A 26,836-nucleotide genomic window follows, 5' to 3' on the forward strand; every position below is an offset into this window, starting at 1 on the left:
GAACCGCTTTACTAAATGCTCTTTTTTTCCTATTTAGTGCCCTGTTGACATCTGTAGTGAACCAAGGATCGTTGGTACGCGTACTTATCATTAGTTTTGGCACGCAGGAATCTTCAATTTCATTGAGTTTGTCACGTAACAACTTCCAATTTTCATTAGCCGTACGGTTATGAAAATTGGCCTGAAAGCTATTTGTGAAAGTTTCCAGCAACAGGTTCATTTTTTCAACATCCGCACTTGCGTAGTTGTAGATAAGCTTCCTGGTTTTTGTTTTGTCGGTCCGTGGAAGTAGAAGAGAACAGTGCACAACTTTGTGGTCACTTATTTCTTCCAAGACGTGGATGTCTGAGAGCTCAGGATGGGTTGTCAGGATGAGGTCCAGGATGTGTTTACCGCGAGTGGGCTCGTGAACAATTTGGGTGAGCTGGTGATATTGAAGTAAATGAAGAAAGTTAATGTTTTCCTGTCTGTTATTATCGGAGCCAACAGTTAGCGTCATCCAATTAATCGCGGGAAAATTAAAGTCGCCAGCTAAACATAAGAGGCAATTCGGGTGCCTAACAAGGATCTGCTCGATAGCGTCATTTAACAGATCAATGAATTCAGGTTGGCTACTTGGTGGCCTATAACAGGCGCCAATAATGCAAAACTTATGACCAAGTTGAGCAGAAACCCAGACTATTTCTAAGGGAGAGTCGATAGGAGTAAGAGATGCATGAAAGTCTTTGTTAATCGCAATGAGCACTCCTCCTCCTCGTCGAGAATCAGCCCTATCTTTCCTAAATAAAACGAACGATGATGGAAGCGCGATGTCGTGACATGCAATGTCTTCGGTTAGCCACGTTTCCGTACCCACGATGATATCAGCTGAGCAGGTATGTGCTATAGCTTTGAGTGCGTCTAGTTTGTTATGTATGCTGCGGAAGTTTGCCAAGACCAAGGAGATTGGTTTTGTTTTGTTATGGTTGGCTTTCTTTGGGGTAGATTGTCAATTCTTGGGGGGCGAGTGCCTAGAAAAAAGTTTTTTCACGCTATCTGTTGGCGAATCATACCGGTAAACCAAATTTTTCATGTGAAGCTTATCAAATCTTACAAAATAACGCTCGTTTTCTCTGACATCGGCCTTGGCGAAGTCGCGCAGCTTTTTCCGTGCATGTAGGACCTTCGGGGAGAAGTCTTCGTCTAGCCAAACTTTTGGTTCCGTGAGATGTTTTAGTTTATGTGCATTTTGAAATGCTTCGAGTTTTGATTTGAAGTTAAGAAATTTAACTATAATTGGTCGAGCTTGGTCAGAACGTGGCCGGACAAGGCGATGTGCACGTTCGATGCCACCACACTGTAACTTAAGGTACTCGCTAAAGAAGTCCTTAACTATTTTTTCTGTTTCTGCATAACCTTCGTGTTCTTCTTCAGCGAGTCCTTTAATAAGCAAGTTGACAACGTCAATCAAAAGTGACAACGGATCTTCTTTCTTTAGTATGGGAACTACACGTGCAAATTTCCAATCAAGAGGGATGTGAGAGGGTTTTAAAGAAGATTGAAATATAATCACGAGAAACTTCGCTAATGGTTCAGCATAGCGGTGAAGGAAGGAGTTGGGCATACTATTTGGTGTGATGGCGACTTTGCCTTTAGTTTCAACAATATGTTCAACACGCCTTCATAAGACAGAAGACTAACATCAAAAGTATTTGACGAGTGACCGGCGGAGTTATTCATAGATGCGACAGATAACACACTATGAAATTGAACATTAAATGATCAGCAACAACCTGCGGATCATCCAGTATTTCATTGATATATGAAATATTATGTGTTGGCTGCTTGTGCTACTTAATATAATTCCAATACTTCCCTGGATCATCTTTACTAAAATTTGGCAAAGTACTGTTGAAGAAAAAGTTTTTTGCTTCTTGAACACCCTCAGAGGGTGCCGTTCGAACTTTATGCAATGCATGTGAAGAAGAGCGCTGGTCTCTCAAACTTATGGCCCTGTGTTTCAAGTGAATGTGTCTATTTGTCCAAGGGATATATTTGTCCGTTTTTTTTACTTTAATGGGTAACAAATGATCGATACAATATAAGCAGATTCTTTTTTAAACTTCACGCAACGCAGTGAATGATTGTCCTCTGGAAATGCACTGAACCCTGTTTCGAGATGATTAAAGATAACATCGTCATCAGCACACAGGTAATTTTTTACAGATTTAAACGCAGTGAAATGCTTTACAAGTCCAGTAAGAAGCAGAAATGAAACAAGAACCAATAAGTGATCAGAAAAACCGGGTTGCACAGAAACATTGTAGTCAGCAATGGACCGATCTACGAACACCAGGTCAAGAATGGAACTTGAGTTATTGGCAATGCGCCTGGGCTCGTCGACAATCCATGCAAGGTTGTTATCAAGGATAATATCAAACATCACATCAGCCTTACGTGCAAATTCATAATTGTAAGCTAAGTGGTTCCAGTTTATTGATGGAAGGTTAAAGTCAACCAATATAATTTTGTGTTTCTTAAGTTGAAGTAAATGATTTCGTAACGGAATTAATACAGCATCAGGAGAATCAGGGGCCTGTGCACAGCACAAAAGACAAAAACAGTATCAGAGAGATTCAACTTAAGGCATAAGCATTCAACATGAGCGAATATGAATAATAAAATACGCTCAATACTAGATTTAACAACTACAGCAACTCCGGCACCTCTAGATGGTCTGTCATGGCGATATATTTTGTGAGAAGGCACAATCGTGACCTCATCGCAAATATCCTTGTGCAGCGAAGTCTCCGTGATTACAGTAACGTGTGGATTGAAAGAGAGGACGGCCTCCAGCTGTCCTGTTTTACTCATGATGCCACGTGCGTTCACATTTATAATCCTGATATTATTAAGGAAGGAATTTTACGCTGACCGCGGCATTGCACGACCATTCGAAACACTCTTACACCCATTCTTTGTTTCGTCCCGGAAAAACAAATCCCAATTGATCTGTAATTCATTGTGAATCAGTGACTTTCTTGCCTTGCTGTTTGTCCGATTTAGCACTCTCCCAAAACAGGCTCATTTTCATCAAAGTTTCACGTGAATAGTCATTCTCTACAAAAATATTTGTTCCTTTAAGTTTGTCAACATTTTTGAAAACAGATACCCTCTCTATAAAGTTTTGAAATAATTCGATGACTGGTCTCTTAGAAGCCTTGTTTCCAAGTCTGTGAATGCGGAAAACAGATCAGCACTTCACCCCAAGCCTTCCCGCAAGTATTTCAGTTATTAGCTTACGCTTGCGCTCACCCTCTGTTTCACCTGCTCCTCAGGAAACCCAAAAATTATAAGGTTTGAATGTCTACTTTTATCTTCGATATCAGTTAGCGCACAGGTTGAACCTTGTTGATGACTTGAAATAAAATCAAGTCGTCCGTCCGGGTAAAACGCACGCGACATGCGGGCAAACACAGTGTGCATTCCTAGGTGGGCGCCATCTCGCAATGTCAACTGTGTGTTGGCTCGTAAAACTCGGTTCGCACGTTACACTACTTACCGTCTGGCATCGCATACTGAAAGTGTTTACGTACGGTAAAGTTCGTGCATGCGCAGTCCTCGGCCGATACGGCATTTCCGCGCTTGCCGTACGGCACTGCTGAAACTATAATATCGTTGCCGCGTGCCGTATGCTGTATGCGAGACGGAAAGCGTGCGAAGGGGAGTCGACGACGGTGGCTCAATCCAACGCCTCCTAGATAGCAGGCCTGTGCACTCTGCTTTATGACGACATGTTACCTGGAACAAAATTTCTATTGCAAAGCGCGGCGTGAAAAAGCGGTTGCGTCAAAATCACCGCGGCTTATACCCCTGTCACACGGAAAGATTTAATGCCATTCGAATCGAATGGCATTCGCATATAATCCCACTAATCTGGATTTACGCGAGAAAATTTAATGTCATTCGAATGGAATGACATTTGCCATCGAATGAGTTAGGGGAACTCATTCGCATTCGATTTCGAACCGAATGTATACTCTTCACCCCGGATAGACAACAGCGACACACAACGCGAAAAAGTAATGCGTGCATCAGCAAAGTTGGAAGATATTTCTTTAGACTTATAAAAAGGAATAATTATTTTTGCCACGATGATATTTTCACCACGGGCTGTGCTCAAGCGCTATTACTCTTTGCATCAGGAGTCTCTTGCGACGGTGGGCCATATTGGATGTGCTGATCGAAGTGCTTTTAGTTGTGAATAACTGACGTCAAAATGTTTTCGGCCGTTTTAAAAGTACTTCCAAAAGTTCTTAGACGCGTGTAATAGGCATGAAGCTTATTGGAATTTTGTAGAAATTTTGTTCCAGATCGTCATTTCTATCATTTGCAAATGCAATTATATTTTACTGTGTAGCACCGCAAAAGACCGAATGGCATTCGAAACATCGAATGCCATTCAATTCCAATGACATATAATCTTTCCGTGTGACAGGGGTATTACTCGGGCGCATGCCCGTTACACTCTTTGTCAATCAACGCCATACATCGAAGGAGGCGTCCCTTAATCACAGGCGCGCAAAGGAGGAAAGCGGGGAAGAAGCGCGGCGGCTGCATATGGCCGCGGTCGCGCGGGCCCTATCTTGAGAGCTATCTACGATGGGGACATGGTGCCCCGAGTGCTGATAGCATCCGGTGCACGGTGTTCTCGCCACTTAGTTGGCTTTGAAGCGAAAGGCCGCACGAATATGAATTCGCTCGCTGCTGCTGCCCCGCTTTCTCACTCAGCATTTTGAGAGCGAGTGTGCGCAGTCATCGCATGAGATCTGTTAAAGATTACTGGGGCGCGCGTGACATCATGGCTGGTAATTTTGCTAGTGAGCGAATGTTTACAAGTCTATAAGGCCGATAAAGCTACAAGCCTTACTCCCGATTACTTTCTACCAGTTTGTTGTCGCGAATTTTTCATGTGCTCACAAAATCCACCGATGCCCTGTCGCAAGAGCTATAGTTTGGTTGGTAATGGGTGACCAGCGCTGAGCATTACCGTACCAGCAGCAGCCCAGTAACACGCAATTCGATGTGAGAAGTAAACGTTTGTCATTAGCACATGGTGCGACATGGCGAAGCCGAAAACACGGGCGTACTAAAACCTGCCGGCGTACAAATGTGGTGCTCCTGACAACTCGCATTACCATACACTACCCTACATTGCCAGCTTGGCTGGACACATTGGACGATAGCTAATGCTTCAGCAGGGTTAGGGTACGGGCTAGTTAGTATTCCTTAGCAAACTTCACTTACTGCGCGTACATAGAAAAAAGAACTGAAAAAACGATGAAGACAAGCGCTCACTTCCAACTGAATTTTATTTCAAATTTCAAGTATATATAACCAAGACACAAAACAAAAACGCCCCCTCCGAAACACGTAGGCTGCATGAATACGCATTCAAAATTCAAACGAACCATAAGCGCCTGCTGAAGACGAAAGAGAGCGCATGTGCGATCTCATGGACGCAAGTTCTTCCTTTCGTGAGATCTTGATTTCCTGAGCAAGATATCAAGCGCAAAAATAAACAGCCCGCATCAATTTAATCGCAAAACTCGGTAAGACACGCTTCAGCAAAACTCGAACACTCCACTCGCAGCGTAAAACTATAGAAGGACCGCTAAGCGACGTTCAGATGGACATTAATGATTTCGCACTCACAGCTCGTAAGAAGTACTAAGGCGTCCTGCGATGTTTTTTTAAGTTTTTACTTTGCGGTATGCTGTAACCTTGGTGGAAGGTCTCCCATGAATAAAACGCGCGAGAAATGAAGTTTCTCACGCGGGCACCCACCCCGTGTTCGGTTTCTTGCCTGCTCTGCGGTCGTGTCTTGTACACAACGTCCTCGGCAGCGAGCACGCGCCGCCGTCACGTGAACAGAATTAGTTTTCGTTTCTTCTACGGCACAGAATGCAACGAAGATTGATCTTGGGCTTCTTAATACATCTATGAATCAGAAATCAATAAAATTTAGGAGTGCGCAATATTGTAAACTTGCAAATAGCGAATCGAATAGTGTCCTATGGGATGTGGTTTTCGACTTTTCAAATATTTAAACACGTTAACTGTGCCCAAACAAACATAAAATAGGAGTAAAAGCACGGCAGGTTTTTTTACCCCCGCGGCAAAGTATGGATATAAAACATGAAAACTTGCGTAGTGTAGCAGGCTACGTCACTTAGGTAGCCATACCTCGCAGGCAGAAACCTGGGGCAGAAACCTGGAGCAGAAACCGGGGCAGAGTACGGGGCAGAAACCTGGAGGCTTACGAAAAGGGTTCGACTTAAATTGAGGACGACGCAACGAGCTATGGAAAGAAGAATGATGGGCGTAACGTTAAGAGATAAGAAGAGAGCAGATTGGGTGAGGGAACTAACGCGAGTTAATGATATCTTATTCGAAATCCAGAACAAGAAATGGGCATGGGCAGGGCATGTAATGAGGAGGCAAGATAACCGGTGGTCATTAAGGGTTACGGACTGGAAGCGTAGCAGGGGTCGGCAGAAAGTTGGGTGGACGGATGAGATTAAGAAGTTTGCAGGGACAACATGGCCACAATTAGCACATGACCGGGGTAGTTGGAGAAGTATGGGAGAGGCTTTTGCCCTGCAGTGGGCGTAACCAGGCTGATGATGATAATGATAATGATGATGAATGTGACCTCGCAGGCTGTACACCGATCATCTGCAATTTATTCAAAGCACCTTGCATACGAAAAAAATGCTTGTTTGCTCCTAATTTTACATTTGTGCATTTAGTAACAACGCTTTATACTATAATGACAGAAACTTGCTAACTTTCAGACTACTGGTATGTGAACATCGTTTTATATTTATTGTGGTAATGACTATTCATAATTAGAAAACTGTTGGAAATGAGTTCAATATTCGATTCGATTCGCTTCTGGCCCTGTTCAATTCGTACTTAATTCGATATCAAAAATCCCTATTCGTCCACTCCTGATAAATTTAGAAAATGCATTTTTCTTTCGAAAATCGCCATTTTAGCACCGCTTGTCCCCAATAAATGGGATTGCTGCAAATGTCACGCTAGTGTAGTTTTAGTGGAGGCGCTCGAAAAACCAGGAAGTAGGGCATCGCCTAATGGCGCAGTCGCACGAATATCTTTTTTTTTAACGTTACTGGCACCTGATGACACTGGTGCTGAGCTTTAGGTGTATGCAGTCTGCAGCTGCGATAGCTTGCGCTTCTGGATAAATGACGGGGGGGGAATCAAAAGCGAAGACTGCAATTTTAATGGGCCCCTGATTTTGCATGTCTGATGTGAGTGATGAAAGCAGCAGCTGGACGTAGCATAGCACATGTCGGCGTTACAAAAAAAAAAAAAAAAAAATCTCCCTTCGCTGGCATAGATCATTACTACCGGTCTCCTAATTAGAGACGGCTAGCTATATAACCAAAAACGCTTCGCGAGGTGTAGCCGTCTCTCAGCTGCCAGAGTAACAGTGATCAAGGAAAATGAAACACCATGCAGCCTTTTGTGCAGCAGTCGGCTTAGCCTTTGCTGTCTTGGGCACCGGTGTCTGTTCACGCAAGGGACAAGGACGCTTCGATGTCTGCGAGGAGAGAACGGGTGGGTCGTAACTATAGGAGCTATACACGCAGTGTAAAATCTTTTAAGAACGCGGAACATTAAAAACATTGCTGGCGGCTCTAATACTATTTAGGAAAGAGTGGTAGATGATTTATCAGGCGCATTCGATTTAGGGAATTAGTCACAGTAATAGTTAATTTTATCGCCTTCAGGTCCACCGTGTAACTGAGAGGAAAGTGGCAGAGTGCAGCAACAGTGGCAAAACTAACAGTAAAAATAAAATGAAGAATAACTTGCACTTCTCACTGTGCAGAAGCAACGAAACACAGTACCGCAAATACTAATTCACCTTAACATGAAGTTTCACATAGCTATATATTGGCATGTTTCACGGAAGGTTTCTTTCTTTTTTGGAAAAATATGAACGATGTCCTCCTTGATGACCTTGGAAACATAATTAAAATGTTCTAGGCGCGCGTCAGAAGTAAATATTTAGATGTCTTCGTTGTCAAATCACGCCTCGACGCTAGTTTTACCAAGCTGCTCGGCTAGATGGTAATAAATCTGAAATAAAATTGTAGTGTGTCGTAGTAAGAGACAAACCACGGACCACGGGATGAATTTATAAAGTGTTTCGTTCGAACGTGCTCCTTGTCATCGCCCAGCCACCTTCGTTATTAACATATCCAGCATCCGCATTGCCTGATGTTTTCTCTTGCAGGCCACTCTAATATCAGAAGTTCTTCCGGGAATTAGGGCCAGGGCTTTCATTCCGAAACTCCGTTTTTCGTATCTTACGGCGATGTTGTTAAGAGGAGTTCCATAACGTTTTCCGAGTATCGTGTTGGTCGGTATCAAATGGCAACGCAAGAACAGCAGAAAACGCTGCGTCGGATCCCCGAAGCAGCGCCACGTGACCCTTCATGAGAACGCGCTCCCGACACCGGTGTCGCTATAGATGCGGCGTAGAGTGCAGGAAGATGGCGTCGGATATAGCGTACCAGGCAGGTACCCAAGGGGGGGCCCGGGGGGGCCCGGCCCCCTCCTCCGAAATTAGGACACATACCTGCCCCCCCCCCCCCCCTCCCCGCCCACGCCACCACTTCTCACACACATTCCTAAAGCGCCGCCAAATCAATGTTGAGACTTCACAACTATTCGGGGTCAACATTTTGCTGCCGTTTTCAGTCCTTTTGGATGGCGGTAGTTATCGGCGTCTCCTGGGATGTGAAGGTCAGTTTCCTCATCAATTCGGTGCCCGCGCGATTAACTCGAGATGCATTCAGTTGTCGCCGTTTATTCAACGGTCACGCACATCGGTGTTGCTTCGTTAGTTCAACCTTCTTCATTTAGACTGATCCAGGCACCAGGAACGGGATTCGGTTCGTGGTCAGGTGGTCTGTATGCACATGGAACGACTTGGAGCCAGAGAAAATGCCAATTGCGTTTAACTTTTCTTTTTGTTTCATTATTTCCTCGAGTGACGGCTCGTCGCGACGCTGACAGATCCTCGGAAGCTAATACCCGTAATATGGGTTAGATAAGGTAGAAAATAAGATAATGCAAGACAGAGTCCATCATCAAACACTGCAATAGCCCTTGCACTCATAGGCAATAGGACTGTCACCCGTTAACTCGTCTGGTTTTTCCCTAATTGTACAGCTCTTTTCGTGCAAAATTGCCAACTGGAAACAAGAGTCGCAAGGATTTGAGAAACTAAGCGATCTACTAAGGGAGAGTGCCAAGGCAACAGCCAAGCAGGAAGCAAAAGCGAAAATTAACAAATTTAACCGTCTTTTAGGAAAATATTCCTGGATCAACATCTGTTTATTTAAAAAAGAAGTAGCGAAAACGCCGCCAGAAGTGGAGGACAATTCCGTGTGTTCTGAATGACGCTGCTACAGTTATCATTCGAGCCGCCTAACGTATAAGCATTTCTCTGCTGTGCTTATGTAGATCTTTTCCTAACCTTCCGCAGTGGGCGCATTACGTGTACAATCGCAACTTCATGCATCATACGTGGTTGTACGCGACTGGCGGCCACGCAGCGTTACGTAACTTCCCGAATAACAATACGAGTCGGTTGTCGCACTTGACTTGTTAGAGCAGTAAACGAGGGACCTAAAACAACTGTGACTGTTCCGCAAATATATATTTCTGTATAATTCTTCCAGAGCTAATTAAAAAAAAAAGGCTACTATAGTCGGATACAACTTAAGTCTGCAATGAAGCCCCGCCCATGCCCTTATAACCACCAGCCACTGTTCCTCCACAAGGCGGAAAAGAATTCGTACTTCAAACATTTTCTGTAACCTAAATAAGGCGGTAACTACAAGAACAAAATGATTAGCGCGTAATTTTCCCTCGCCTATTATAGTGAAATGGCGATTGCCTAATTCTTTATTGAACTGAAATGACATGCTTGCTTCGCTACAACTATTTTTGTTGTGAAGTTTCACTTCAGTTGGCAGTAAAGTTCCATGCGAAATGCGCAGACTCCACACATTTTGTCCATGTCTGTTGCACGCCTCATTGCTTCCGCCCTTGAAAAGACTCTTCAAGAACAGCAGACGCTCCGGAGGTGTCAAGTACGACGCCAGGTTGAACAGGCCGCACGACGACGATTTTGTTTGCTTTTGTGATTGGCTGGCGGAGTAACACAACCCCGCGCAGTCCGTGTGCCTTTGTTGCCAACTGCTGTTTTTTAAGTTCTATTCTACTAAAGTAATCCTTATTTTACACTTTCCGGAGGCTTCTTTAGTTGTTCTTCGTAGTGTTCTTCCTGCGCTTCTTCCTGCGCTTCCTGCGCTTCGTGCTTGGACAGCGAAGCGTTCGAATACGCTCCCATCGAATATAGTTAAGTGCTTGCACATTCTTAGATACATTTCGGGTAGCGGTAAACCCGGGGCGGAATTCACTCGGCCAACTATACGAAGAAATTTTGGCGTAAGAAAGATCTGACGAAAAAACACCGTATGCACAAAGCTAAAACGGTTCGTAAGATCGGTAAGCTTGCGATGCCCGGCACTGCAAGAGCGATCGCTATTGTAGAAAAAAAAACCTTTATGTAATGGTAGTACAGGTGCGAACTTCACTACTTGCGCCAATAGTAAGCTTGAGTTTAGCAAGCGCGCTTTCATTTGTCTTCTCAATGTTCATGGAGCAGTTTTAGCGTATAATTCTGTGGTGCATAATCGGGTGTTCGCTGAGGTGGCAGGCAGTAGTAATAATGCTTTGCTGCGAACTTCTGCCTAATGCCTCATATGCTGTGATTCTCTATGCGCGCAATAAGCTGACCTTTTATACTCGTCATGACACCGTGTTGAGTGGTATAGCAAAGAGAACTGTGGTGTCTGTCCCTGACAGCCGTGAAGGTTGACATTGATGTCTTTTAAGCACCTCTATCGTTTTTTTTCTAGTTGGAGCTTTCCGTCTCTTATAGATCTGCGGATGTTTATTTTTCAAGACGCTTCAGAGGATAGAATTCTCCGCGTGAAATGAAACAAGGAAAGAAAGTCTGAAGGTTTCTAATTATCAAAACTTGTTGATGTCGGGCACTTCGCTGCCACCTTCTGTGCTGCTAGCCTCAGCCTTCTATTATATTATTGCTCATAGTTTCAATTCAGCACTGAGTCGAAGCGACGCAGTGTCTGCGCCCACCGTATTGCTTATGCTGTGGCGTATACGTCGCGAGTGAACGTATGCGTAAGAAGGACGGAAATACTGTCTATGATATGAAGCGGGACGTCAATATGATGGCATATAAAAACAAGAAATGAGGAATAAAATCACGTACTGCCATTGATACAAAAATCATGTGGACTGCCCGAACAAGCGTGACGGTGTGAAATAAAATACACCTCAGCAACGGAGAGAGTGATTGTCGCCCAACCACTCTCGTAGCGCACGAATACTCTTCTTCTCTGAGGGCAACAATTTTTGTGCGTGCACCACCTATCAGGTCGGTATGTGCAGGGTGTCGTAGCTAACTTTAGCCAGACTTTAAAAATATGCCGCTGCGCTATAAGACGACGCGACCAAATGCATGTTGCTGACTATTGTATGGAGTAAGCCACACACTTTTTTGTATTCTATTTAATTGCATAATTAGTCGAGATTAACTAACCAACTCCTGAAGTGCTTATAGATTTATTTTCTATTATTGCTATGTACTGCAATTGTTGTATATTTTACCACTCCTTTCTGTTTTGCCTGCCTGGCCTTGAAAGTATGTAAAATGAATGAATAAATAAATAAATAAATAAATAAATAAATAAATAAATAAATTATACACATGGACGCGGCTCTTTCCCACTCGCCTCTACGAGTATCATGAAGGAAGTGTAATCACTGTTTGCTGGCTCAATGATTCCCAACTCAAGCATTCGTTTGATCTCTACGTCCATTATTTGTTGCTGACGAGGCGAGACCAGGTGCGGTTTGGATGGGACGGGCTCATCTGATGTCAAATCAATCTCATGAGTAATGAGCGTCGTTCTCCCGGGCCAACTATTGAAATATTGGCGAAATTCTTCAAATCGTTTCCGGAGGTCGCTTACTTGATCGGCCTCGAGAGTCAGTCGGTTTACAGATTCAGGTTTTCCTCTATGAAGCGGTCCGCATCTGTCACTGTCGCTAAACCTGGAAGTTGGACCGCTACTTCTTCAGACGCGTTTACCATCATGTTCACAACCTCTTCCCTTCCACAATAAGGTTTCATTGAATTGGAGTGGTAAATGATTGCTTTATTCCTTTTCCCGGGAACTTCTAGAGTGTAGTTAGTCTGCGATATCTTCTGGGTAACCTTTACAGGTCCATCTCACTAACCTCAAGTTTGTTTTTTCGTGAAGGCCTTAGGATCATGACCGTGTCGCTTACCTTAAATGTTCGCCTACGCGCATTTCTGTCATAGTGCGCCTTCGCAGTTTCCTGAGCCTCTTTCAGGTTTTTTCAACCAGTTGTCGCGAGACATTTGAGCGATCCAGCAATTTTAAAACGCAACTGACCACCGTCTGGCTTTCACCTGTTCCTTCCCTCATTTCTCTTAGCCTTCTGAGGGGGGACGGGTCGTCCGACCGTACACCAGCTCGGAAGGAGTGAACCCCGTTGCCTTATGTGGGACCCTTCTCAACGCAAACGGGGTTGCGGGCAAATAGTCCTCCTAGTCTGCGTTGTGTTCATGGCACAATGCACGTACCACCCTCTTAAGCACCGAGTGCATCTTTTCAACCCTGTTTGATTGTGGATGGTACACGGAGCTTTGTATCAGCCGCCCACCACACCATTCTAGGAACGGCGTGGTTATAGCACTTGTAAATACCGTCCCCTGGTCAGCCTGAATCTCTGCAGGAAAACCGATTCGCGGAAATGCGGACAGCAGAGCATCGTCTATCGCGGTGGAGCTCAGTTCCTTCAAAGGAATCGCTTCAGGCAACTTTATCGCAGGAAAGAGCATGGACAAAAGGTACTTGCACCCTGATCGGCTCGGCAGCAAAGGCCCGACTGTGTAGATCACCAGTCGAAGGAATGGCTCCATGATTAAGGGGACCAACTTTAAAGGTGCCTTGCGTTTATCTACCGGCTTCCCAACTCGCTGACACGCGTCACTGTACCTTACATAATTTTCCACATCCTCAAAGCATCCTGGCCAGTAAAATTCTAACGAGAGCCTCTCCTTCGTTTGGTTGATTCCTAGATGGCCCGACCAGCCATTTCGGTGACACAAAGTCAGGAGATCCCCCGATACCTCTCCGGAACGATTAACTGATCGAGGATACGGCCCCTACGACCTCGGTAGTGTCTATACAGCAGTCCTCCCTTTTCGTGGATGGTAACGTTGCATCTAGCTATGCCCTCATTCGCGTTGTACTGTAAACGTGTCAGAGTCCGGTCCCTTTGTGTCTCCGCGCTGAGCGACTCCCTGTCCACGTGGAGAAGCCTGTCAAAAACCTTGGAGGCAGGTGAAAATACTGAGCTTCTCTCCCTTTCTGTTACTTCCACTGGCGAGCTTTCTTCGCTACGCGAGTTTTCTGCGGGGATCATTTTAATTGGCACCTTTACTGTCACACTGTTTTCTTTTTCCTCCGTTGTCCGAGGTTCTACTAGGGAATGCGCTTCCTCGCGTTCCGCCACCGCTGCGCTGGGGTCCGTGGTCAGCTGAGCGGTGATATGGCGTGCTCGCGAGCGGGTTAATGCCTGCAACCTTCCTTCTACGAACTCCTGACCGCGCTCCCCCAACAAACGCTGCGAATGGTTTGAAAAGAGATACGGGTAGTCCATTGGTAGTGCCTTCGAAACGCCTGCCTCTGTCTCTAGTTCTCCGAAAGGACCAGAAATTGTCACTCGTGCTTATTGGCAGACACACTCTGTGTTCCTCTAGCACTGACTTGATCCAAGTTACCTTCCCTGTATAGTCCTCGGCGTTTATAAAAGAAGGGTGAACAAGGTCCATGCTTGCTCCACTCTCCCTTAATACCTTACAGGTTTTTCCGCTAATCCGTAGCTCCTTGAGGTATGGATGGAGTAGCTCGAAGCTTTCGTCGCTTCCGCCCACGTAGAAAAGCACTACAGGCTTTTTTTTCTTAAATTCTGGCGTATAGTGACCGAGGCCCTGGCACTGATAATATCGGACCTGTCGCCACTTCTCGAACTCTCGCCTATCAACATTCTCTGTCCCCTCCTCCGGCGGGCTGCTAGCTCCTTTATCCTTGTTCCCTTCCTGAGTTTTTTAATCTACTTGGCCATCTCGGTAGCTTTTACCTGTGTCTCTTTTTTGTGGTGGATATACCTTCTCGGATTATCCCTTCCATTTGAACGCTCGTCATCGGTAGTGAGTTTTCGTCGCATGACCTACTCATCATCTAGCCGAGCCGCCTTATCTACCGTGTCTACGGCATCTCTATCCTGCATCCAAAACCTCACTGGCTGTGGAATCCTGTGGTAGAATTGTTCGAGACAAGTACACTCTATAATTTTGTCTCTACTTTGGTACACTTCGGCACCCTTAAGCCACTCAACAAGGTTTGTTTTCAAACAGTACGCAAACTCTGAGTAGCCCTCGTCGATCTTTTTGCTCGCTTCTCTGAATCGCTGCCTATATGCTTCCCAGGAAAATCGGTACCTGATCAACAGCGCTGCCTTTACTTTGCCGTAGTTTTCCGCGTCATTCGCCGTTAATCTTCGACTACGTTCACTGCCAACAGTCACCAACCGCTGTGACCAGGTGCCCTAGCTGAGCGAAATTACACCCTACACAGGTTCTCTCGAAATGAACCAAGAATAAGGCAATGTCCTCTCCAACCTTGTACGGTTTCATCCACTGGTCCATCTGACATGGCTCGACCTCGCTTGATCTGCTACGGTTGTCCCCCTCACTGCCCGTCGCTGGGCAAGATTTCTGAAGTTCCACCTGTAGCTCTGTAATCTCTTTCTCGTGCTTTTCCCGCTCTCGCTTACGCTCACTCTCACATTCTTGACGCGCACGCGCCCGTGTTTCTTGTATCACTTCCCAAGCAATCTTAATGCTTTCATCATCATTGCCAATATCTTGAATTGCCTTTTGGACAGCTGGCTTTTCCAACTTTTCGTCCACCTCAACTCCCAACTCGTAGAACATTAACAACAAGTCTCACCCCGTCAAACCTCTAAGATCCATGGCAGCTGCCCCGACTGGTGGTTAGAGCTGTTTTCCTTGAATAATTCGTGCAAACAGAAAATGTGCAGCGAATTCCCGATTCCTAGAACCTTCACAATAAACACGCAAAATTTGAAGTCTGGCGAATCAAAAGGAAAAAAAAAATCACGCGCTGACTCACGGATGCAGCACTACGCCATCCGGTTCCTCGGTCCGCTGTTTCCGGTTCCTCAGGACTCCCTGGGTCGAAATCTCTTTCTTCATCGCTGCTCCCAGTTCCTCAAGACTTCTTTGGGCGAAGGTTCATCCTTACCGCTGCCAGAAGTTATTAGATCTTGCCGTTGACTGCGGGAGTTAGCCGACATTGAGGAGGATTTTGAGAACTGAAGGTTTATTTGCATTAATTACCGTAATGAACTATCATCAAGTCATCGACGGCCGGCAGCAAGTCGGACGCTGCGGCCCGTGGCAAGAAGAACGAAAAAATTCTTCTACCTGTCTCTAGCTTTTAGTTCCATCGGTCTCTCGGGGTCACGTCATTTTCGACCAGTTGTCGAGCCAGCTCAGGTGTCAGCATTTTCCTCCAATGGTAGGCGTCCGTGCCAGTGTCGTCACATTCGGGCAATGGGGACGCTCCAATGGCTCCATTGTCCGAGGGCTCACTTGCCTCTGGAGTCGCCTCCTCGTCTGGAAGCGTTCAGCTGGAGGAGACGGGTTTTTCTCGAACGACCTTCCAGAGCAGCAAAACAACTTTGCTCAGGACCAAGATCAGTTATCTGGAACCGTGCCAACCTCCCGTTGCACTTTCGGGAAGAGTCAAGCAAGAGGGGAGACAATAGCTCGACGTGCGGCGCATGAGGTTCGGGCCGGCAACCTGTCTGACGGGTCCAGTAACGTGGAAGACGCGCCCCGGCGCATCACAATTGGAATGCGACGGCGATTGGATGTGGTCGACGAACTTGAGTGATGCCAGGAAAAGGTTTCGTATCCAACACCACTTATGCAGAAAGAACCCATAAACACGCGCCAACAAAGCGGCTGCAAAGCGGGCACTCAGCGATGACGACATCCATGCACGAATGAACCGTAGCGCGGAACAGGAGCGTCTTCGCTACAAAGTGGGACTTGGTGCAGACCGCTGCTGCCACGATGCGATGTGCCATGTGAAGCAATGATAATGATCAACCCTCATTCAGAGATTATGAACGATGACGCGCAACAATGCCTCAAGCAAACACGACTAGCTGTGAGTTCTGTGGACTACGCAGACTGACAACAGTGATGCGTGCAAGGTGACGTTTAACATCAACTGACCACTCTGGTATTGAACTAAACGCTGGAGAAATTGCACATTCGCTGCCAACATCACCGTTAATCATCGTCAATCAAAGCAAACCACTTACAACGCTTCGCTGACATCGATTCCCAGAGTGCGTGGGATCCGCAGACTTTTGGCTAAGAAATTCCGTACGAAAGTCGCAGCGTGAATTCCGCCCTGACCCCTAGTACTTACTAAAGTTGTGAAAACTCTCCACGGAGGGGCATTGTGACTCAGGTTGATCTGGTTAGCTCGGTAAACTTTGTTACACAGTTTCACTGTCTTTGATGTATGAGTTACTCGCATCGGCATGCATCTGCAAATTTGTATTGGTGAGACACTTTTTTTTTATTAACGTGATATTTTTTTCAGACGCGAAAGCTGAAGCTTTGCATTTTTTTTTATTGAGGACAAACAGGAGTAGTACAACGTCAAAGAATGTTATGACATAGTCAAAAGTGGAGCGTGCGAAACTTCTTTCACTTTGAGTTAAATGCAACCTTCAGGGCACGCCGAGAACAAGCTCTGCTAAGGATTGCTTTTGCCTGTTAAAAATGCACCCTTTGGGTCGTATCTTGCCACACAACAATAATAGCCATCTGTCTTTCCGCATTTCCTCTCTTTGGCGCGGTTGCGAGAGAAGAACGGCATGCGCGTTATCAGCATGACAGAGCATTCTCGGCAGGAAAGCAGTGAGCGCAGCGTTTTCAAGAAAGCAAACGGGAGCAAGGCAGATGATTATTGTTGTGCGGCAAATATACACCCTAAAGGGAGTTGTACATTGTGTAAGAGCCTACCTGCTCTAATGGCTCCTCTCGCCCTGCGCAGGAATCATTAATAGTGCCAAAGCTACTGTGTTGGCGTCGAGATTTATCGAGAAGTGCACTTTGCCACTTGTCACGAAGTACAAGTTCACCCCAAGGATGATACAGCTGGTGAGAATTCAGATATTAAGTACGCCGTAATTTTATCGTCTGCAAGCGACTGCACTCTTAAGCAATATTACGCTCTTTGGGTCATGTCTTGCCACACAACAACACTTTCAAAGAAAATTCCACCCTTTGGGTCGTATCTTGCCACAGAACAATAAACGTCATCTGTCAACGAACGGTATGCGGGTTATCAGCATGATAGCATTTCCTGTCGGCAATACTATCATGGTGATAACGCGCGTGCTGTTCGTCACTGGAAAGTACCGGGCTCGCAGCGTTAAAGAAAGGAAACGCATCAAGGCAGATGACGATTATCGTTGTGTGGCAGAAGGGGCACTCCAAAGGATGTAAACTGTTCTTAGAGTGTACACTCTAAAACAAAATTACACCCTTTGGGTTGTATCTGGCCACACAACGATAAACTTTGCGCACATTCTCTTTCTTTAATTATGCGAGCCCGGTACTTCCAAGTCAGGTACGGCGTGCGCGTTATCAGCATGACAGAGCATTCTCGACAGGAAAGTATACAGCGAGCGCAGCGTTTTCAAGAAAGGAAACGCAAGCAAGACAGATGATGATTATCGTTCTGTTGCAAATATGCACCTCAAAGGGCGCATTTGTTTAAGGTTGTGTTAACGAATGAAACAAGTGTGGTCGACATTTACAGGACACATACACTCTTAGGCAAAGTTACACCGTTTGGAGTGCCCCTTCTGCCACACAACAATAATCGTCATCTGCCTTGATGCGTTTCCTTTCTTGAAAACGCCGCGCCCGCTACTTTCCTATCGGGAATGCTATCATGCTGATAACGCGCATGCCGTTCGTTACTAGAAAGTGCCGGGCTCGCAGCGTTAAAGAAAGGAAAGGCATCAAGGCAGATGACGATCATTGTTGTGTGGCAGAAGGGGCACTCCAAAGGGCGTAACTTTGCCTAAGAGTGTAGTAACATTGATCCCCTTGAGTAAATGACGCGCAAGTGTACAAACTAATAGCTCTGCATAAACGATAGATATCGCGGTTCTGCATACGGCATCCATTAGATCATTCAAAACGGACAAATTCGATGTGTCTATTTATATCTTACGTGAATTTGTTACGTTGTGCACAAGCGTTCTTTTAAAGCTGTAGTTTCATTTTACTGGATTTCTTTAGATTCATGTGTAACATATGCAGTTTGTCCGCTCCAGATGTATTATCAGGTGTAATTCAGATAATTGTGGTATTATTTTTCATTGCTGAGTTAGTTGTAAACTTAATAGTTTCGTTTTCTGAAAATTTTCGATTTTTGCCAATTTTTAGTAAAAAAATGGGCGATCTAAATAAAAATTCGAAACAAACAGTCACTAGATCTAAGCTTTTCTTTTAGATGCAACAAACCTCGTCAAATTTGGTGCAGTGGTCGGCGAGAAAAGCGAGTTATCCTTTTACATGTATTTAGATAGAAGCACCAGAGCTAAAGCTTCCTCTTATGAACGTTTTGTGAATACGGGCCCAGATTACCATCGGCCTTTCGAAACTACGAGTAGAATGCTTGGACGACCAGACGCACAAAAGAAGGACGCATATACAAGCTCTCTGTCCTCTTTGCGTCTCTTGTCCCAGTGCTTTAATTGCCTTCAGCTGCTTCAGCTTTAACTGCCTTCAGCTTCATGAACTAAACGCAGCATGAGCGGGCATGTCTGTGACCAGATAGCGGGAAGTGTGGCCCTGTAATTCGGTGACTATCGTCTTGTGTTCAACTCTGACACTGAGATGCTAACTTGGTGTGACCGGCTGGCGACGTGCGTCACACGTATGTGCTGGAGCTCCGCAATGGTTAATTTGAGCATGTGGAATTATATTTGTCGCTCTGGATAGAAATTCTTGTGATGCAGAAATCAAAACAACCTCATACCAACTTGACTGATTGGTACCGCTTCTTCCTTCTTAGCTAAAGCACAGACACATAGACTATTGTCGTTAGTGCAGCTAGCAATGACCTGAACGTGACAAGAGAGCAACTTATGGTGCATAAGTGATGCACAAAAACAAAAATAAGGGTCAGTTTACCCGACTTCAATATGTCGTAAGTTAGTAAACGCATCTTCATTCGTATATCATGATCTGTGTGGACATGTGTGAGCTACTCCTGAAAACACATCATATTTCCTTCAATAAACAATTGTGCTTATACCCGTTATATGAACTATTCCTCACCTCCATAATTCAATGCATACGTGGGTTTATACGGGAAACTAAAATTACATTGTGGGGTTTTAGGTTCCGAACCCATCATCCGATTATGAGGCAAGCCGTAATGTAGGGCTCCGCATTAATTTTGGCAACGTGAGGTCCTTTAACATATACTTAAGTCTAAGTGCACGAACATTCCTGCATTTCTCCCCCCATCAAAATGTGGCGCCCCGCAGCTGGGAGATGAACCCGTGCCCTCGAGCTCGATAGCGTAAAGCCATAGCTACTTGGCTGCCGCTGGATTGAAGAGTTCCTCTAAGACACGTCTGACACGGGTAAAATATATGTGAATTGAAGTCCAAGCTAACCCCGATTTCGTTTGTTGCGTGTGAGGAGTCAGTATTATCTGGGTCCTCTAGTCAACTTTTTCATCTGATCTTTCTTTAATTAGTGATCTATATTAAAGATTGCCTTTTTGTATTCTAATGAGAGTGTTGAAATACAAAAAAAAAATTTATATACATTTATTGTCAAGAAGTTTACTAATAATGCATCCCACGCCAGCAGTCATCACTCATATATACCTCACCACAATAAAAATTCCTCTTGCAGTTGTGTACATAAAGCCATAATCTATGCAATGAACTAAAACAATTACGATATCATCAATCGTAGTTTTTTATTTACAATATTACCAAAAACGACGGTTTTCAGCAAGGAATGTTTTTAAAAGAAATGCAACAATAACAAATCTTACTGCTCAATTCTATTGTCTCTAGTTGGTTGCACAGCCTGATATACCAAGAATAAGTGTTGAAAGTTTCGTTAAAAAATCTACTCGAGGAAAAAGTTACGAATGTTCGCGCAAGCTGAAATGGCAGAAAAGTAAGTTTCGAGAAAAACAACAAAAAAGATTTTATATAGCTACATATGCCATACAGCAATATCCAGGAGGGTTAAAGTCCACCACATTTGTAGCTCAGGTCCTCCTTAGGTTTGTCTTTATTTTTTTTGCTCGTGCGTCTGCTCGCTTTTTTTTCCTTGCGTTTCTTGCGGCATCGGCAGACTGACGGGAGGATCTCTTGATACGCTGTTGGTCACGTGTGAAGCAAGCTTTCATTGTGTGGCGTCCAGACTCGATCCCAATGTGTTTCAAGACATCCAGCGTTCCTCTGTAGCCATTGTTAAAATGGCACACGGCATCATACAAGCAAAACTTCAGTGTTGGCAGGCTGACATAGACATTTTTAGGTACCCTTTGCCAGAGCATGCCGTTGAAACATTCATTGGCATTCTGTGTCTTGCCATGCAAACATTTCTTGAGGAGCTCGTCTGAACAAAGGTCTTTGTACGCAACCTTTACTCTGTTCAGAACGTCATTCTTCCCTTGTGCTTGTAGTTACATTGACCAGCCGCTTTGCCTCGGTTGCTCCTATAGGGCACAGCCCATGCCTTGGATTGCCGTCCGTGGAACTGCAGTGGAACAAACTAGCTAGCGTTGCTTGTTTCATTCCTGCAAGATTTCCGACGTTGGCTCTGATGGCAATGCCATAGTAATTTTGAAGACGGTCAATGAGCCCATCAGTCAATTTTCCTTTGCCACCTATTCCACGCACTGTCTTCTTAGGCTTTCTTAGCCGGCAGCCAACCCGTTTTTGGACATGGCCAATGCATTCAAATTTTTTCACACTATTTGGTCCATAAATATCCTTCACTGTCGAGTAGCTCTTCGAGTCTCCATCTCCGTAGTAGTGCACATATTTCAAACCGCACGTCATTTCTGACCTCTCAAACATGCGGTAAAGTCCAACTGGCTCCATACCACCGGCAGTGCCTGTGTGGTTGGCATGACATGTTGTGTGGTACGCCTTCCATTCCAGGAATTCGCTGCTTGTGGGATTCAGTTTGCTCTTGATCTTGCATGACTTGCATGTGCTGGACAAAGCTTCTACATCAATTATTTTTCCTTTATCCACAGATATCAAAGAAACACAGCCGTTCAATGAAGAGTGGCCACGTTTTGGCCATGTGCCATCCCCTGACACTCCGCACTGATTACTCTTAACAGCCTTCTGCACTTCAGCTGCTGCATCAATCATTGACTTCGATGTAACCTCCTTTGCAGCGTCAGACACCTTCAAAAAATATTTTGTCCTAAGCGGAATGCCATGGGGGTGGAGGCATATTCATAACTTTACAAAACGTTTTCGCACCCGCATGCCCACTTCCTAGCTGTCGCATTGCATATATAAGTCGAACGTTGTTCTCCGTTGAATGCCCCGACTTTCTTGATGACGAGAAATGGTTCTCATAGCCACATTCAACGCACAGAGTAGCCAACACACAAGACGCACCTGAACAGGAGCGCTCCTCAAGTTTCAGGGATATTGCCTAGCGCTCCGGACACGCAAGTGACGAAAACACATTTGACAGGATGTCAAGGTCAATTATCCTGTTTCCTTCCGGCGTAGAATCCGATTTACAGTAATCGTAGTCCTCCACATCGCCGAGTTTCAAGGCACTTGCTGAAGCACTCACGTTGGCAGGATTTGGTTCGTCGCCCACTTCACCTGTAGTGTGTCTATTTCCAGCAAACTTTCGCTTTCGTCTCCTCTGCGCTCCAAACTTCCCCATGTGCGTAAAGCGCGTAACAACTAAGTGATGTCGTTGAACCACACGAGTCACCGAGCAAGCAGTCTGCAGGTTCTTCAATTTGCGCGGGAACGCTCCAGGGTACACAACTCAGGTGATCGAAACATCATGCGTCCCTCTTGCGAGCACTTTTGTTATTAAATGAAAGCAAAAATAGACACAAACGCTTAAAAAAGTTATTATGATTGTAACCTGAAAAATTGTGGTGCAAGAAAAGGTAAGATCGCCAAAGGAGCCAAATATTTTTCCATTTGTGGAAACCGAAACTGTGTTAGTTTCGGTTTTGCAAAATGCACAGGGGGTTACATATTTGGCTGTATCTTTGAAACGGTTTAGTTAGGAGCATAATTTTTTCGCAAATCATACAGAAATGAATGTGTAATGTGATAAAGTAAAATTCAAAAAATTGATTTTTTTCAAAAAGAAAAGGTTTTCAAAGTGGCCTCATATCTTAAGAAGCACAGCAATCACATGCGTGTCCGGCAAAGCAGTAAGGCCTCTGAGACCCCCGCCACGCGAATCAGGTGTCCTACATGAGGGAGGATTACTCTGCCTTCTGGATAGGCGGACTTTGCTAAACCCACCGAGAAGTCACGTGACTCTCAGGGGAGCAAGGCAAACAACACTGCGCTTTGTGCGTTTTAAGGCGTACCTGAGTTCCAGTGAGGATGTTTAGGCAAAGCTTGTTTCTTGAATGCGTGAAGCCCGAACGTTTACATGAACGCTGTCCTCTGCGCGAGCTATTCGTCGAGACAGCGGCAGCAGCAGCAGGCGCGGAAAACTGTCGTGCGGGAGGGTTCGCTTTCTTTGCGAATCCCTCGAGCACAGTTTTCAGCGCCTCACATGTGTCAGTTCACGAAGACGAAGTTAACAAATATGCGGCAGCGTTTCTTCGGGCTAAAGATTATCAGAATTTGTCTCCGATATTATCCGTTGAGTAATAGTACTCGCTATGTCCTAACATTTCTGACTTACGGAGTTGCCTTCGTTTTAAGCAGCGCTATTAAAGTTATTGCAGTGCAGTAAAATTCTGTAAGCTAACATCAGTCAACATTTATTGTTAAGTTTATTTTAGTATCGCTAATGCTAACTAATCCTAATAAGTTTGTTGTCCGCCCTATAGTTGGTCTTCCACACTTATTTTTCTAGGACATATATGTCTGGTTTCTCTCCGATCCGCCTTTTTACGTCCGGGAACTTGGAGCGCAGTACTAGACGACAGACAAAGGAAAGGATGCGCAACGAAAGTGCTCGTGTTGTGTTTGCCTTTCCTCGTCTTTTGCGGCGCTACGACTTTCGATACTGTACTATCTTCAAATTGCTCTCGATAGAGCTTATGATGCCGCGTCAAGATTGGAGAGAGAGTCGGAATTGGCGAAGAAACAGCCCACACTAGAATCTGACAAACCGCCGGCCTTTATAATAAAATATTCTAATGCACTCGGAAACATAAACAACATCCTACGAAAATACCACCCAATATTATCAAGTAACGAGCATCTGAGAAAAGTGTTCCTGGATGTACCCATGGTTAGCTATTTAACTGTTTAACTATTTAACCCAAGAAGCATCTACAGAAACGACGGACGCGGAACCGACGTCACCCTTACAACACCCGCTCACGCGGAAGCCCACAACCACCCGCGAAGACTTCACGCAAACCGCTACGTACACTAATAAGCAGACCGATACGCAGACAAATACACAGACAGACATCGCTGCAGGCCTCGAGAAGAAAATTAAGAGTAAAAAGATGCCACCTGAAGATTTTTCACCCCGGAGGTCTGCCCGAACCAAGCAGAAATGACTACCACGCACTAGGGATAGCCCATGCAAAAACAAATCTGGCCCTTTCCTCCAATCCCGCAAACTCGCCGCCAAACAAATGAGAGATTTCAGATAAAAACTTACACTAGTTGCATTAAACAAAGGAAAATCCCAAGAGGTCTCAGAATTAAGGTTAGATACATCCTCGGTTATTTACCCTCCAGGCTATTATTGAAGTGGAATGCTGTCCTAGAAAATGCATCGCTCTCTCTTTTTGATATTCTCGAAGAACACTGCAACGAACACTTTAATATAATTGCTGATCAACTGAACACCATAAATTTATCGGCACCGGAAAGAAGAGAACATGAACAATTCGTCCAAACTAGGGGGAAAAATTACCAGATAAGTACCAGCACAAAAATATTAGAGCTGCAGATCCACACAAAGAAACTAATGTAACCTCTGCACCACGTAGTTCCAGCGATATTTCTACAGGCGATCATCCAGAGCACTGCATCAATGTAGTAGATTCTAAGATTCTAAGATTCCCAGATTATAAGACCCGAGGAAGTTCATCTCCTGAAACGTGGTCTAACGTTCTGTCCGACGAACAATGCAGTAAATGAATACGAACTCCACACAGATATAACGGAGTTTTGAAGACGCATGCGCATTAAGGAGTTCTTTTTCGATAGACCAAACGTAGCAAAACGAGGTAGGCTCTTACACCACCCAGCACGTGGACACCGGAAACCGAACAGTGCCCAGACCTGGATTTACACATAAAGCTGATATCAGAGGAAATTCTAGAGTCAGCGCGACATTGCCGGAAACGCAAAATTTTTCCCCCGCTCAACATCAACTCCTTGAAGAACTTGCGAAAAGAAAAGATATTGTAAATAAACCAGCAGGCAAAGGCGGCAGTATCGTAATCTGGCCTATAGAAAAGTACAAGAATGAGGCCTCTAAACAACTGAGCAACCACACCCATTACATAAAAGTTGACTCTAACCAACTTCAGATTACTGCAATACTGTAAAAAAATTGGAGGACACTTAAGCTTCGCCTTCAAGAGTGGAAAGCGATAGCGTTATCACACCCCGTTCGCACCGCCCACTCATTCGCTCGGCATGCTCTTGAGTCACACAAAAACGAAACGTGTGCCTGAGAAAGCGGAACGAACCAAAGAACTCGGTGTCTCGGAGGGGGAAACGATCTACGCGAGCCAAACGTTGTTCGGCACGGACAACCAGGATGCTACGCGCCATCAAGGCGAACGCGATCATGGGGCTGACGCCTTGATGGGATCGTCGAAGCGGGCGAGTGGCGTGCCACCTGTCGGGGCAGCGCCTTACATTGCGAGGAAGGGGTCTTCTGTGTTTGCCGCAAGAATGCTCTGCGTGCGCCCCAAGCGCAGAAGAAATGTAGCGGAAACGTACTTCGCTACGCGTTTAACTGCAACTTCTGTAATTTACATGCTCATAATTACCGATATACGCCGCAGTATACCTTTCTACGACACGTTTCTAAGGCAACACCGCATTAACTAAAGGCGCGTTTGTCCTGCTTTGAAGCATCGAACTCATGGCTAAGTGGTAGCGTCTCCGTCTCACACTCCGGAGACCCTGGTTCGATTCCAGCCCAGCCCGTCTTGCTGCAAGTTGCTTTTATTTATGAAATGCCTACCGCCATTTTTCGCTCACGGCCAACGCGCCGACGCCGACGATACCGGCTTTTCTGCGACACGAGCTCCTTAACGCTGTCGCGTTAAAAAGGCAATAGCTGAGCTCCTGTCCAGGGAACTAATCATGCAATATGAATGTCGCTTCGTGATGTCCAAGAACAAAAACACTGGCCGCTTTTATTGTTCTCCTAAAATACGTAAAGTTCCGGTCGAAGAAATATTTACAGGAGAAATCACAGGTCGACCTATTGCGTCTAATAACAACACACCTACTGAGTCACTATCTAAATTCTTAAATCACCACCTGTCAAACATCCCCACCAGCCTCCCATCTTTCGTTCAAGACGCGCCGCACTTCCTTCGAATTATCGACAGCATCAAAGCCAACCAAATCCTCTGTGACCGCGCTATTCTAGCCAAATTGGATGTTTCTGCCCTTTACACCAACATACTCATGAGTGCAGGAATTGAAGCCGTTTCTAAATCCCTCGCAAACAATCCCCAAGCGCGCGCTCCTGAAGTTTACCTGTCGCTGCTTAGGTTGGTTCTCACGCTCAACTGTTTCTAATTCTATTCTATTAACTACCTGCAAACTTTCGGCACTAGCATGGGTGCACCATTCGCGCCGACGTATGCGAACATTTTCACGAGACAGCTTGAAGCAGACCTGTGGAAATCCTACCCTTTAAAACCGCACACCTATCTTCGTTACATTGACGACATATTTATAATGTGGGAACACGGCACACGCGTGTTAACCGATTTAATTAGCCATTTCAAAAGCTTTCACGTGAGTATTAAATTTACTGCTTACCACTCTCTTAGTCAGATCAACTTCCTGGACAGCCTACAGTGTACATAGAAAACTGAAAGCTGAGAACGACAATTTACCGGAAGCCCACGGATAGCCAGAAATATTTACACTACAGCAGTCCTCACCCGCGACATTGCAAGCAAGGAATTTATGTCAGACAAGCGAAACGAATAAGAAGAATCTGCAGCGAAGGCCACAATTATATCCACCACCTAAATGACCTTAAAACAACGCTAGCAGAAAGGAACTATCCCGAAGATGCTCTCGATAG

At 45.1% G+C, this 26,836-nt stretch overlaps 1 protein-coding gene and 1 pseudogene across 2 annotated transcripts in view; one reads left to right on the forward strand and one right to left on the reverse strand.

Moving 5' to 3' along the window:
* LOC129380242 (uncharacterized) overlaps nucleotides 1-26,836 on the forward strand; it is a 63,557-nt gene that overhangs the window by 21,382 nt on the left and 15,339 nt on the right. Inside the window, exon 1 of one of the 2 annotated variants that reach the window (XM_055076192.2) lies at nucleotides 6,983-7,626. The exons of the other annotated variant lie outside the window; for it this stretch is intronic. Coding sequence (XP_054932167.1) covers nucleotides 7,606-7,626 — 21 coding nt within the window. The 5' untranslated portion in view covers nucleotides 6,983-7,605. Of the gene's footprint in view, nucleotides 1-6,982; nucleotides 7,627-26,836 lie in introns of those variants that run through there. 2 annotated transcript variants of the gene reach the window in all.
* LOC140216123 (uncharacterized) lies at nucleotides 20,625-22,279 on the reverse strand (annotated as a pseudogene).

This window comes from Dermacentor andersoni, chromosome 2 (assembly GCF_023375885.2).
Source record: "Dermacentor andersoni chromosome 2, qqDerAnde1_hic_scaffold, whole genome shotgun sequence".
Taxonomy (NCBI): Eukaryota; Metazoa; Arthropoda; class Arachnida; order Ixodida; family Ixodidae; genus Dermacentor; species Dermacentor andersoni.